Below are 12968 nucleotides of genomic sequence, written 5' to 3'. Positions count from 1 at the left end.
CAGCGGTCGACGCTATGGCCGACGGCGGCGCCAGCAGGGGGCAGAACGGCCCCGCGGCCCCCACGAGGTCTCCTGGACTGTGACCTCCTATCAGAGGAGAGGCATTATTTAGAGTTTGACTGAGCTCCCTGCAGGTGAGCATCAGCTCATTTTATGGCTCAGAAATTTTAATTAAAGCGATTAAACTTTTAACCGTTCCAGCTGTTCACGGACGGGGGGGGGCGGGGCGGCGACGGCGTGCACGGACAAACATTTCAGCCTAGTTTTGGTTTCCAGTCATCACTTGAGCGGAGACCAAATGGGAGCGATGACTGGAGTCACCGCGAGGCCCGAAACCCGATGTCGCGTCGGCGCCGCGTGTAAACACGAGATTTTGGCGCCAGAGCGCCTGAGGGGAGGCGGGAGCGGGCGCTTCGGCGTTCCAAAACGGCCAAAGCGACAAACAGTTTTTCATTTTTGAGGACGAGATCTCGGTGAGACACGACGGAGGAGCTGGCGTCGGCGACTCGGACCGGCTACAAGCTGAGCCCGCGATGGCCGCCGGCCCGCCAAGTTTCTCCGGGTCCTCCGCTGCCAGGGTGAAGATTATGTTTGCGTGGAAAAAACGGAAAAACTTGGAGGAAGCGGCCGACTTCGCCGCCATCTGCTGCTTTTTCTCACTCACTTTCGCGTCTGGACACAAATAAAGTGACCAAAGTCTTTCAGGAAGTAAAAAAAACAAAAAAAAAAACAGTCTCTGCCGACTGAAGGCAAAGCTTTTTACAGGGACAAGGGGCAAAGGTCGCGACCTTTTGGCTCCCCGGGGCAGAAGGTGAGGGTTCTGGGAGCGGAGGCCTGGTTCCAGCAGTCTGCCGGCAGACGGGACATCTGTCCTCCTCACCGCATTCCTGCCCATCTTAGACCAGAGTGTCTTCATTCCATCGGCCCTGAAGCGGTGAGATAACCTGCCGCGCCTCGGCTGGGGCAGGTGGCGGATTTTAAATCTGGGCGACGGCGGCGGCGGAGGGAGGGAGGGAGGGAGGGAGGGAACGGCGGCACCCGTCCGACTGGTCCCTGGTACACACCTGCCAAACTAAACAAGAAACGCTCGCGTCCGTGAGCAAATCTCAGCATAAATGTCACCGCGTTGGTCCACAGTTGCTGTGTAACCCAGGAGCGGCGTGCAGGGGATTCTGGGAAATTAGCCTTTAAGGGTGGTGACCTGCGAACAGCTGGGCTGTGGTGGCCTCATGGAGGCCGGAAGCGTCTCAGCAGCACTATCCTCCAAGACAAATCATGTCCTCCCAGACATGAGGGCCCTTCAGAGGGCCGCGGCCCCGGCCTGCGCGGGGCAGCAGCGCCCTCTAGCGGACAGGGCCGGCGTCACACGGGAGGCGTCACTGCAGCTACTGATGAGCAACCAGGCTTCAAGTTCGGCTTCATTCACGCTCAGGGTGTGTTTTTAGTCAGAAAAGGAGCGCGTGGCTGTTGCCAGGCTGCAGGACAGACTTCTGCAGCAGAACGACGAGGAGCCAGAAGGTCACCGAGGTCGCTGAGGCTCAGACTCTCCATCACACGTGCACTTTAGAGGACACGGCTAGCTCCTGGAAACACTCAAGCACCCTCATCGAATGTGCCAATCATTCCTTTTTTAAAAGAATGGGTTATTTCAGTAATATAAACACAATTTTTACTAAAACAGCCCTTTAAAAGTGCTCAGATTTCACCACCAAGTCACTTAAAAACGGCTCCGAAAAGGCCCGATGTGATCGAGTGTGGCTTCGTTAGCGCGTTTCCCGTCAGAACTCCCACCCCCACGAGCCGGCGTGTCAGCCGGCTCCTCTCCCGGGACACGGCGAGCGGGCTGGAAGGAACCGGCGCCGTCAGATACGGAGGCTGGGCTCTGGTTGGGTCTGGCAGACAGTGAATTTAATGTCAGAAGGTCACAGGTTCATACAGCTGTGGGTTCCACTGGATGGTCAAAGTGAGGCTTTCAGAACAGAACAGGCTTTGATGTCTGTCACAATCAAAGAGCCGCACAACAGAAACACACGTGTCAAATACAGATATATAGATTTATATTCATAGATATAAAAAAGAAAGCGCTGGCCTGGTGACACTACGGGTTGGACTACAGCCACAGTTCTGACATCTGCATCCTTCGATTAAACGCCTGAACCGGACTAAGAACTAAAAACGGGGGCGGTGGTAACCTAAAGGTTAGTGACAACACTCCTCTGGACCGGGACGGCGCCTCCCACCCCCCCCCTCGGCTGAAACGAGCGGAACATAAAAAGCCATCGTCAAGGTAACTTGTCAAAGTAACTTTATTAAAGGCGCATAACTGTGGTCTCGTAGTCTTTGAACTAGCTATTCAGTGCGGAACTGCGGGGACATTTTTCTCTTTTCGTTCTTTCCTCTTTTTTTATTTTTTTTAATTTCCTTTCACTTTTTAAATGAGCTATGTAATACGAAAGTCCAATCTCGAGCTTGCAGACAATATTGTTGATGTGCGAGGTGAGCCTCTCGATGATTTTACACAATATTTCTAAGAGAGTAAGGTTTAAGACAGAGGGTCGGAACAATCCATGACGACTAAGTGCTGTAGCTTTGTCCTTCTGGTGGTTGTGGAAGCTTCATGTTTTCTTTGGCCAACATTAGACGCCTTAACTCCTGAAGAACAAATTTAATGCTATAAGAACTCTGCCATTTCGCTAAGATCGGTATGCTACGTGAATCCACCTGCGGGACACAGAGAGACAGGGGTTACTGGGCGTCCCCTCCCCCCCCCCGCCCCTCCCCGAGAACAGGCTGCTGGCACTCACCATCCCGTTGGAGTTATTTATTCCGTTCATGTTAATCTTTGTTACAAATCTAACCGTCGGGGCTGTTTCGGGGTATTTGGGTCCACATTCCAACTTCAGACTGTATATCCTGTTCTCGTAGTTGGTCTGCAAACACAAATCAGAGTCAGGCGGGTGATGGGGGAGGGGGGGGGCGGCGTGCTGGGCTCTTACGCGTGGCGGTCCGAAGATCATGCCCGTCCACCATGTCAGAGTCATGTCGGAGTCGTCCTCCAGGCCCCAGCTGACCGTGCCGTCGCCTTCGCCCTTCTGACCCTCTTCCAGCTCCTCCAACAAACGAAAATTGCGCGGAACTTTAACTGGAAGGAGGAAAAGTGGGAGGAGACTGAGCGCTGCTGCAGGTGGGAGGCGGCGCCACCTGGGGAGGAAGACAACCCGGAGGCCGCCGCCGGCGCCGCCGCCGCGCGCGGGTCGGCTGGAGGAATGACTCGGCAGATTGTTGCGCAACACGGGCGCCACTTCCTGGCAAACACCTCAGACGCCGGCGAGGACGGTCCCGCGGCTGGAGCAGACGGCGTAACAGCTGACTGCGTAGTGACCGCCACGGGGGAGGGGAGGGGGGCGTGGACGCTCGGAGGGCGCCGCTGACCAGCGTTTAACCGCTTGTGGTTGCAGCGGCGGGGGGGGGGGGGGTAATTGAGTGAAACCGCCGCCCACCGTCAGGACGCCGCCGTCTCCCCCGGGGAGAACCAGGAAGTGGGGTCGTGGTATCGAATTCATGCACGTGCACCTGCACAGGAAGTGTCAAATCTCATGAGTCCTAATTTATCCCGCAGCCGGCCACAAGGGGGCGCGATTATTCCCTTTCACCTCCATCTTAAGCACCGAGGGGGGGTCAGAACCCATCATCTTCTTTGAGCAACTCCGAAATGACGCGTGCTGAGATTTCTATGAAGGAAAACGAATCTTCACACACGCACACGCGCACTCTTGCATAATCGCGGCTCCCCGCGAACGCAGCGCCGCGTTTCGCCGCCGTGCAACTTTAATTATGATGAGATGGGGGCTGCAGACAGATGCCAGGGTCCCCACAGAATGCGTGTGCGTGTGCACGGCAGCTGCTCGCTGGCACACAGGTCCACGCAGGCAGGAATTAAAAGGTGGCCGAATGGAAAAGGATCCACCCGCTTCAGCGTTAAATCGGTCCAATGTTACTTTTGCATGCGGATGCGCGCGTCACTGCTAAGAATGCGCGTGTGTGGAGCTTTATTGTCGGACCAGGTGAACCAGTGGCGTGGCTGTAAAGAGCTCCGAGGGGTTCCGACGCGGTCGGACTGGTTCGACCCGCGAATCGGATAACAGAAAAATAATAGTTTCGTCTCGGGAGTCGGGCCGAGGAAACTGGCCTCGGAGCCACAAACGCCGCGATGGTCGTTTTTTTTAAGAAATAAAAATAAATAAAGCCACGCATCGTGGCGGAAATATGCAAAGAAGAGAGTTGATGTCGCGCTAGCTGCGGAGCTGCTTCCTGCTCGGCGCTAACCAACATGGACTCCGACTAGTTGCTGGAACAAAGCGTGACCACAACGGTTTTCTCCTCTACACGCACCGGGCGAAGGGAGCGCGACCGTTTACCGTTGGCTCTGAAGAGCCCCGCCACCCCCGCCCTTGTGCTCCCGCAGGGCGGTGGTGGAAAGTGCGTGGAAACCGCCGGATAACGTTAGCATCTGGAATGCTAAATACAGCGGTCGAAAGGCGAGCCGACTGGTTCGGCGCTGGAATATTCTGGTCGCCAAATGAGCTAACACCTGGCGTTTACGATCCCCGCAGAAACGGCGACACACCCGCCCGGGAACGTTTCACGTCGCCGCACAACGGTTGCGGAATTCACCAGAGACGCGTAGATGCGGGATTAGTGACGCCCAGGGGACATTGTGTGGGTTTTAGCTAACTCACGGGGGCCACTTTAAGCTAGGCTAGGCTAACCAACACATTAGCTCCAGTCGATAGATGGCTCCGGGAACGAGCGAGGCTTAATCGAAGCCTTAACGAACCCAATCCCCTCCGAATAAACCACCCCCCGGCGAACGTTAAGTCAAAAGAAGCGGTGGTTCAGGGCGCGCAGGACGAGGCGAGCCTCGCCCGCAGTCGGCCCGGCTGTGGGTGTTAGTGAGAGAGCGCACAGACCTGTGGAGGTAGCCATCTTCTTCAGCCGAGTCCAGAAGCACACAGAGCAGTGACATCACAGAGGATAAAGCCGACAGCAACGCCACCCCGGCGGCTCGCAGCACTGCAGCCTCCCGCTCCCACCTCCGACGGCCGCTCGCCGCCACACGGGTCCGGCGGTGCGCAGCCCTCCGCCGGCTTTTGCTGCTAAAAACAGCCGGGCGCATCCAAAGCGTGGAGAAATCCTAAAATACGGGTGCATTTCTGCCAGGTTATGGAGTTAAAACACTTAGTTGCGTGTGAAACTCGGGATCCAAGTCGAGAATTGTCCCAACACGTCAGACAGGACAGATTTTACATATAAAACAGGCTGAAACAAGCGTCATTTTGGTGTTTGGACACTTTTATTTTCTTCTCCAACATTAATTAAGTCATCAAAAACCGCAACCTGGGCTTTAACAGCTAATAAACTTCAGGCGAGAGTTTTTAATCGTTTCACTTGATCAAAACAACCAAAGCTGGGTTCATTTTTAACATCTAATGAAGCACAACACAAAGTGCCGGAATTGTACAAACGTATTTTACAGGATGAGAAAAGAAGAAAGAGGAATAAATTTAAGACTGTACATAAGTGGGGTTTTTTTTGTTGTTTTGTTTGTTTAGGCGAGGAGACGGACGGTCTTTCCGGTGACGGTCAGGAAGTCCTCGTCGGCCAGGGCTCGCAGCGCCTCGTCAAACAGCTCCTTGGTGATGGCCTACGGGGGGGGGGGGGAGCAGTGGCGTCAAAATCAGCGCTATCACTCCAATTGTTGCTTTATTACAATGAGAAATAAGATGGTTACGGTTTCAGACTGGCCCCTCAGGTCATCCAGCAGCTGCTGGTATTTCATGGTGGGGGTCTTGCCCCTGGCTTGGATCAGCTTCTTCAGGGCCTGGGCCGCCTCCTCCCTACGCTTGCGGGCCGTGGCGCTCATACCTGCAATCACACCACCCGCGATGAAGCCGAGAACGCCGGCCGCCGCCGTAACCCCCCCCCCCACCCAACGCTGTCACGTACCCGTGGTCAGGATGGAGATGTCCACAAAGCCCGTTCTGGGGTCGGTGGCCGACTGTTTGAGGGCCTCTCGGTGGAGCCTCTTGGCCTCCTCCACGTCGATGGTCTCCACCTTCTCGGAGAAGCGCACCTTGGCGTGGGCCTCCGCCAGGCGGATCAGAGACTCCAGCTGCCGGGGGTAGGCGGACACCATCCCCCGCCCGCTGCCGATCTTGCGCATGTCCACGTAGGCCTGCGGACCAGTTCGCACACGGTCAGAACTGGGGAGAGACCAGTGATCGGGGGCTTGGAAGCACTAAATCCTCACCTCAATGAGAGCCTGGCTGGCTTCCTCGCTCAGCCTGGGGTTGATGTATGTCCGCGCGTAAGCGATGTAGTCCCGGAGCACCGCCATGTCCAGGAACTCCTCCTCTATCTGCTCCTCGCTCTGGTAGTACAGCGACACCAGGTGGTGGGCCAGCCGGCGGTCGTACGCCTCGTCCTGAGGGTCCAGCATGAGGAAGATGAGGTCGAATCTGGAAAAAAAAAAGACACGCTAGTTTGGCTAACAGCTAACGTGCTCCCGAGGGAGCGTCGGCGGAAGCTAATCGTTAGCCGCCAGCCGCTGCTGCGTGGCGAAGGTTCCCGTCGAGGGGTTCACCTGGACAGCAGCGTGTGGGGCAGCTGGATGTTCTCAATGGTGGTTTTTTTCGGGTTCCACTGAGACTCCACCGGGTTGGCGGCGGCCAGCACGGCGGTCCGAGCGTTCAGCTGGCAGATGATTCCGGCCTGCGGACAAACACAGCACAGGGGTTCAGGGGAATCGCCGCAGGTTCCGGACCCGTTCCCCGCGACCGTCGGGCCAACCTTGGCGATGGAGAGCGTCTGCTGCTCCATGACCTCGTGCAGCACGGAGCGCGTGCTGTCGCTCATCTTGTCGAACTCGTCGATGCAGCAGATGCCGTTGTCGCTGAGCACCAGCGCTCCCGTCTGCAGGACCAGCTGCCGGGTCTCCGGGTCCTTCATCACGTAGGCGGTGAGACCCACGGCGCTGGAGCCTTTGCCGGACGTGTACTGCCCGCGCGGCACCAGGTTGTAGACGTACTGCAGCAGCTGGGACTTGCTGGTCCCGGGGTCTCCGCACAGCAGGATGTTGACCTCGGCGCGGAAGTGCCCGCGGCCGGTCTGGCTGAAGTCTTTCCGACTGCCGCCGAACAGCTGCAGTAAAATACCCTGAAAGCGAGAGAGGAACGGTTATCGAAACGGCGCGGGCGCGTCCAACAGCTGGCGCCCGCGCGCTCCCCTCGCACCTTTTTGATGTCCTCGTGCTCGTAGATGCTCGGCGCCAGGGCCGAGGAGAGGCGCTCGTACACGTCCGGCTTGGCCGCCAGCTCCTTCAGCACCTGCACGCGGTCCTCGGTGAACAGCTTCTGCTCCGCCTCCTGGTCCAGGCCGTGCAGGCGCTTCTCGTCCGTCTTGCGGAAGTGGATGGCGTCGATGTGGGTCTTGTAGACGGACTTCACGTTGCTCTGGATGGGGCTCACGCGCATGGGGACGGCTCTGTAGATGCCTGCGGGGGACATTTGGGAATGAATGCGCCGCCTTTTCTGGGATGGCGACAGCGGTTCCGGGCGTCCGGCGCTCGCCTGTGATGTTGACGCGGTCTCCCGGCTGCACCTTATCCACCAGGTCGTTGTGCGCGTAGACGAAGGTGGTGTGCGGCGTCTGGCCGGCCGGCATGTCCTCCGGAGACTCCTGGATTTTGACCTGTCGTCGAGGGAGACGGATAAAGGGGCAGATGCCGTTAGCGGCGCATAATTAGCACCACGCCGTCCCGCCGAACTCACCATCTGCTTGTCTGAGAACAGCGAGCGGTTGTGAATGAGCGCCAGACTGTGAGCGTTGTTGCAGTTGCGACACACAGCCGGCTCGGCGATGCGCCCGCGGTCCACCTCCACCCGGGTGCTGAAGGCGCACACCTGGCACTGGAAGAACGCCTCCTGCATCTCCGGGATCAGCTGCGAGGTGCGGATCACCATGCCGTTGATGGTGATCAGCTGATCGATGTCTGCGGCGGCGGGGGAAAAAAAAAAACAAGAGGAACACAGACGGATCAGCCCAACGCCGACATCTCACATTTGCTCCGAGGGCGGCAACAGATTGACAGAAATCCCACACCACACGTGGGACGGAATGCCACAGTATGGCCGCGGCAGGAAGTGCGATCTCACTCCGCGCGGCGGGACGGGCTTCAGGCTCACGCACCTTCTGGGTTCAGGCTCCTCATGTTCCTGGTTTTCAAGGCGTTGTAGGGGCGGACTTGAATCTGGTACTCCAGGACGGAGTCTGGGAAGCGCTCGAAGAAGAGCTCGTTGACGGCCATGTCGAAGGTTGGGATCACTTCCTGTCACCGGCGTAAAAAAAAAAAAAAAAGACTATTTTACTGCCCCCTGATGTTTGCATCATAAATATTAATTAGAACTCTCGCTCGGTGACTTTCACTTGAATTACTGCAGCAATTTGTCACCTTTAACGTCCGTTTTATTCATTAAAACACTGGTTTAAAATGCGTTTGTTACCTGTGGGTAACAAATCAGCTGCCTGTAGAGCTCCGCGTCGAAGGACTGCACGTGCAGACAGTTGACGTTCAGCACGGGATCGGCGACGACGCTGATCTGATCAGAACCAGAGAAAGAACGTGAGTTCTGGTGTTTTCTACCTCCTCTGCGGTCGTCTCGTTAGGTTCCATCTGAATGAAGAGGAGATCAGTGGGATCTAAATGGTCTCAGCACCTCTTCCAGCTTCTGCATGTACAGAGGCTCGTTCAGGTCCAGGCCGGCGTTCTCGTCCTCGCTGGAGGTCGGATCGATGAACCTCTGCAGGAATCTCTGCAGGAGAAGCAGATCGGGTTCTTTACTGATTACTGATCTTATCATGAAATACTATGAGGTGGAATCAGAGGCCAAACCTGAAACTTCTCCTTGCAGGTCCCGACATTGACGTCGGTCCCCCAGATCACCAGTCGCTGTCCTGCATTGGACTCGCTGGCAACGGCGCCATCGGCGCTTGGCTGTCAGAACACAACAAACGCCACTTTCATTTTCAAGCTTTCCTCTTTTAAATCTCGGATCGGATAACCTGGTTGCAACCAGCAGCAGACTGACCGGTTCCGAATGGAGATCAACTTGCGGCGCCTTCCGGACTGACCCCAGATCGGGACGCTGCCTGGCCGGGGTGCCGCGCACGCCGCTGCGAGGGGTCCCTTCCACCCTCGAGCTCGGGGTCCCGTACATGAGAGGCGAGCTCATGTCCACCTCATTAGGATTTCCTATGAAAACATTACAACATTTTTTTTTTAAAAACACTGAAAACAAAGAGAGTTTCAAAGCTTAATTATTGATGAACCAACCTAAATAACTTGGACGTGGGCTGGAGAACAGGGACGTGTCCTGAGGAGCTGCTGGGCTGAGCAGGTCGGTGGTTGGGGAGACAGGCATCGGCATCAGGTCCCCGGCGGAGGAGTCCTGGCCTCTCCTCCTCTGTGAAGGGGGAGATGTGGGCCCCTCACTGTTGGCTGAGGACCCAAAAGGCAAAACAATGTTGGGTTTTTTTCCCAAATATTTGCCTCTGTTATCTCAGAAAGGCAGCCAAACAGAGGAACTCACGGGTGCCGGGATTTGTGTTCCGTCCACGTTTGCGCCTGGGAGTTGATGCTGGGGAAGACATTGTTGTTGGGGTCTACAAAGAAGATTTTTCAAAGATTACTCCTCCATGGAGGTATCACAGAAACACCGCAGGGGAATATGGACGTCTGCCTGACAGTCCTCCAATTTACCATAACAGTAAAAACAGTTTACAGACACATCAAAACCTTTAATGTAATACAGACAGGAAAAACGAACAATTATATAGCAAGACAGTTTAAATTGCCATCATTTAATTCGCCAAATACCGTTAGCTTTCCCCCTGTATTTCCATTTAAAGCTATTGAGCAAAAACAATGACCAGGTCCACCATTTCACATGTGGCTGCAGGGGAAACAATGAGTCGAAACTGCGGAGAGGTGTTGACGGTTAAATAAGTCGACACGCAACCCAATAAGAGTGTTAAAAGCAGACAAGGGGACGCAACCAAAGGTGATAAACGGTTTCGGATGAATACTTTTAAACAAAACAGCCCGATCTTACCTCTGCTTCTCTCTACACCCGAACGCTGCAGATGTGGCGCGAAACTGCGGGTGACGTCGATTTCGCGGGGAACTTTTGACCAATAGCAGGTCGACATCGTTGTTGCTCTTCCGGCCGATTCGTTCACTCCAGAGGTGGGTTTATTTTTAGATTAATCAGTTGTTAGAAACTACAATAGGTCTCAGTTAATTAAATCCATAGTTTAATATATAAAATAAAAGTGAAGTGAGATCTTCAACACGACACATGACGATAATCTTGGTCCATATGTGAGCGACGACATTAACGACACCCCCGCCGTGACAGTTGGTTTGATCCAACGATGAACATCTTTTAAATGGCAGAATCGTTTTCTCCAAGATTCGCATTGGGTTATATTGGGTTATACAGTAAATACACATAAAGGGGTCAAGATAATTTTTTTGCATTTTATTTTTTGAATCAATAAATACACAAAAAGCACAACATTGAATTTAAAGAGTTAGGGCCCGAGTCTACGTTGCAAGTACACTGACTGACCACCGAGTGCCGCTATTTGCTTCCCCTTGACACACCCTGACGTAGGAAAAATACAGACTTGTTCTGGGAGGGGGTGGACCCATGAACGTTTCCGAGAAGTAACTTCTGTGTCCTTTTAGGTTTTTTTTCCCTGTTCTTTTCCTCACTTTAGTCAGTGTGACGTCAATGATGTGTTGCGATTTATAACCAGTGCAGTAAAGTTGCAAAGTACAAGAGATTAGATCTGACGATTTGCTGCCTGCGACCATTTAATTCAGTCCATAAACATTGACACTGTGATTGAGCTCAGACTGACTAATATGATCAACGGCTTGTCAATTCCAAGTTTACTATGAACATTTGAACACCATGTTTTGCACATAGGAAAACCTTTTGCACGTGAGAAATATGTTCCCAACTGCACTCAATCCCAAATATCCCACAAGGATAATAAATAACCGAAAAAAACAAACTTTAAAATAAGTGCTGATAGTGTACCACCATGGCTCAATTGGATATTGGCTAATTTGATCTGTAAATCTTACATTTAAAATGTGTAAGGACACGTTTAGCGTCACGCGTCTTCTGACGTCAATTGTTTTAAAAAATATGCATCCTAAGTTAAATTTCCTGTTTCCTGAGTGACCTTTAGGTGCTGTTTTACAGTTTAGCTGTAAGCAAAACTCAGGTTTTTCGTGAAATAACCTGTCGTTTGCGTAGATGACAGTAGTTATAGGCTTGACGCCGCCAAATTGATCTTATTGAGCGAAACACCCAAAACCTGTTGAACGTAAACAAGTCGCGGCCATTCACGGGGTCACGGTGAAAAAAAAAGGGTGGGTGGCACGCGCAGCACGCCTCCCTCTCCTCAAATGGGAAGTTATTGGGGACCACGTGACCGCGCTTTTCGCTTGACTGGCTCGTGAGAGGGCCGTGCGTGTGACGTCAGCGGGCCGAACGATACAAAAACACTCCGCGAAAGTTGCGGAGGCCTCAGAGAAGAGTTTGCGGAGAAGTGATTGGAAATACGGGCACCAGCCTGGGATACACGCCGCTGTCACGCCCGAGGGTCGCCTCACACACACTTTAATTTCTTCGCTAAATCACGTGGTTCACCGAGGTTCATGTGCGACATATACAGCCCGGACTCCCGCTGCGTGTCTCCACGATGCAATATGAGCTGGGCAATGGAGCCTGCTAACTTCTACGAGAGCGCCACGCTGCAGGGGGGCTGCAAGCCTGCGAGCAGGGCCGACGGCGAGGACCCCAACATCGTGGAGCTGAGCACCGCCCCCGCCATGTACGACGACGAGACCGCCATCGACTTCAGCCAGTACATCGAGTCCATGACAGCTGTGCCGAACCTGGAGCTGTGCAACGACGAACTCTTCCTCGACCTGTTCAACACCGTGAAACAGGAGAGGGTGGACTTCTACAACATGCAGAGCTCCGTGCAGCCCGGCGGCATGCAGCTGCTGTCAGCTGCCTACGCGGCGGAGAGGAAGGCGGAGAGCGTGCTGGAGAAAGGGTTCTACAACGCGCCCATCAAGCAGGAGTCGGAGTGGAGCGACAGCGACGTGTCCTCGTCCTTCCCCTCGCAGATCGAGACCTGCGCGCAGACCTCCGTCAGCCTCCCCACGGGGCAGCCAACGCCCCCCACCACCCCGGAGCCCGTCTCCAGCGTCAGCTCGGCCAAGTCCTCCCCGCGGAAGATGGGGAGGGAGAAGGGGAAGAAGTCGGTGGACAGACTCAGTGTGGAGTACCGACAGAGGCGAGAGAGGAATAACATTGCCGTGAGGAAAAGCAGGGACAAGGCCAAGAGGCGCAACATGGAGATGCAGCAGAAGTTGTTGGAACTGAGCGCCGACAACGACAGACTCCATAAAACCATCGAGCAGCTAACCAGAGAGCTCAGCGGGCTCCGAGACTTCTTCAAGCAGATACCCAACCCCTCTTTTGTCGGCTCTGCGAGCTTGGAGAGCCGGTGACAGCCTGGTTATCCCGAGAACTGAACTTTAGGAAAAGATACCTCAACTGACTCTATTACCATCTGTACCAGATGTATTAAGCTTACCATAATGGCACTGGAAAATATGATGTCGCTGCCATATTTTTGTGGGATTTATGTGTATTAAATTATTTTACCACTGCATTTACATGTTATACCTGATATGGTACATGTTATATAATTCCAACCTTTGTATAAGAGCCAGAGCATGATCTTTTATATAGTTTGTATAAAAACCATAAGCCTTTTGTTAATGGAATCCTTAATAAAACTGCTCAATGTGCACAAACCTG

The 12968-nt window shown here is 54.1% G+C and overlaps 3 protein-coding genes across 3 annotated transcripts; 1 reads left to right on the top strand and 2 right to left on the bottom strand.

The window, feature by feature from the left end:
- Positions 1-2288: 2288 nt before the first annotated feature.
- On the bottom strand, positions 2289-5128 carry ube2v2 (ubiquitin-conjugating enzyme E2 variant 2). Its single transcript, XM_003975261.3, has 4 exons — positions 4971-5128; positions 2997-3142; positions 2805-2930; positions 2289-2721 (listed from the first exon to the last, which is right to left on the bottom strand). Exons 1-4 carry the CDS (start codon positions 4984-4986, stop codon positions 2575-2577), a joined length of 435 nt encoding a protein of 144 aa, XP_003975310.1. The 5' UTR covers positions 4987-5128; the 3' UTR covers positions 2289-2574.
- A 206-nt stretch (positions 5129-5334) lies between these two features.
- On the bottom strand, positions 5335-10304 carry mcm4 (minichromosome maintenance complex component 4). Its single transcript, XM_003975260.2, has 17 exons — positions 10170-10304; positions 9648-9720; positions 9392-9556; positions 9147-9310; positions 8951-9052; positions 8775-8870; positions 8562-8657; positions 8248-8386; positions 7830-8050; positions 7629-7749; positions 7293-7552; positions 6850-7215; positions 6644-6771; positions 6311-6518; positions 6007-6235; positions 5792-5925; positions 5335-5704 (listed from the first exon to the last, which is right to left on the bottom strand). The coding sequence occupies exons 2-17, from the start codon at positions 9706-9708 to the stop codon at positions 5609-5611; spliced, it is 2586 nt and encodes an 861-aa protein (XP_003975309.1). The 5' UTR covers positions 9709-9720; positions 10170-10304; the 3' UTR covers positions 5335-5608.
- Positions 10305-11638: 1334 nt separating this feature from the next.
- cebpd (CCAAT enhancer binding protein delta) lies at positions 11639-12960 on the top strand. Its single transcript, XM_003975262.3, has one exon. The coding sequence runs from the start codon at positions 11792-11794 to the stop codon at positions 12653-12655; it is 864 nt and encodes a 287-aa protein (XP_003975311.1). The 5' UTR covers positions 11639-11791; the 3' UTR covers positions 12656-12960.
- The last annotated feature ends 8 nt before the right edge of the window (positions 12961-12968 follow it).

The sequence above is a fragment of the Takifugu rubripes genome, chromosome 22 (genome assembly GCF_901000725.2).
Source record: "Takifugu rubripes chromosome 22, fTakRub1.2, whole genome shotgun sequence".
NCBI lineage: Eukaryota > Metazoa > Chordata > Actinopteri > Tetraodontiformes > Tetraodontidae > Takifugu > Takifugu rubripes.
Note: the sequence above shows the minus strand (reverse complement) of the source record. Positions and strands in the feature narration are given on the sequence as shown.

What these genes read in the sequence shown, in the direction of transcription:
- ube2v2 (XM_003975261.3), bottom strand. An exon ending in TGATCTTCGGACCGCCACGC is followed by an intron (nt 2,931 to 2,996) that starts GTAAGAGCCCAG and finishes TTGTGTTTGCAG; the next exon opens with ACCAACTACGAGAACAGGAT. An exon ending in TAAATAACTCCAACGGGATG is followed by an intron (nt 2,722 to 2,804) that starts GTGAGTGCCAGC and finishes TGTGTCCCGCAG; the next exon opens with GTGGATTCACGTAGCATACC.
- mcm4 (XM_003975260.2), bottom strand. Translation starts at nt 9,708, where the DNA reads ATGTCTTCCCCAGCATCAACTCCCAGGCGCAAACGTGGACGGAACACA. An exon ending in CCCACGTCCAAGTTATTTAG is followed by an intron (nt 9,311 to 9,391) that starts GTTGGTTCATCA and finishes ATGTTTTCATAG; the next exon opens with GAAATCCTAATGAGGTGGAC. An exon ending in CCCCACACGCTGCTGTCCAG is followed by an intron (nt 6,519 to 6,643) that starts GTGAACCCCTCG and finishes TTTTTTTTCCAG; the next exon opens with ATTCGACCTCATCTTCCTCA.
- cebpd (XM_003975262.3), top strand. Translation starts at nt 11,792, where the DNA reads ATGTGCGACATATACAGCCCGGACTCCCGCTGCGTGTCTCCACGATGC.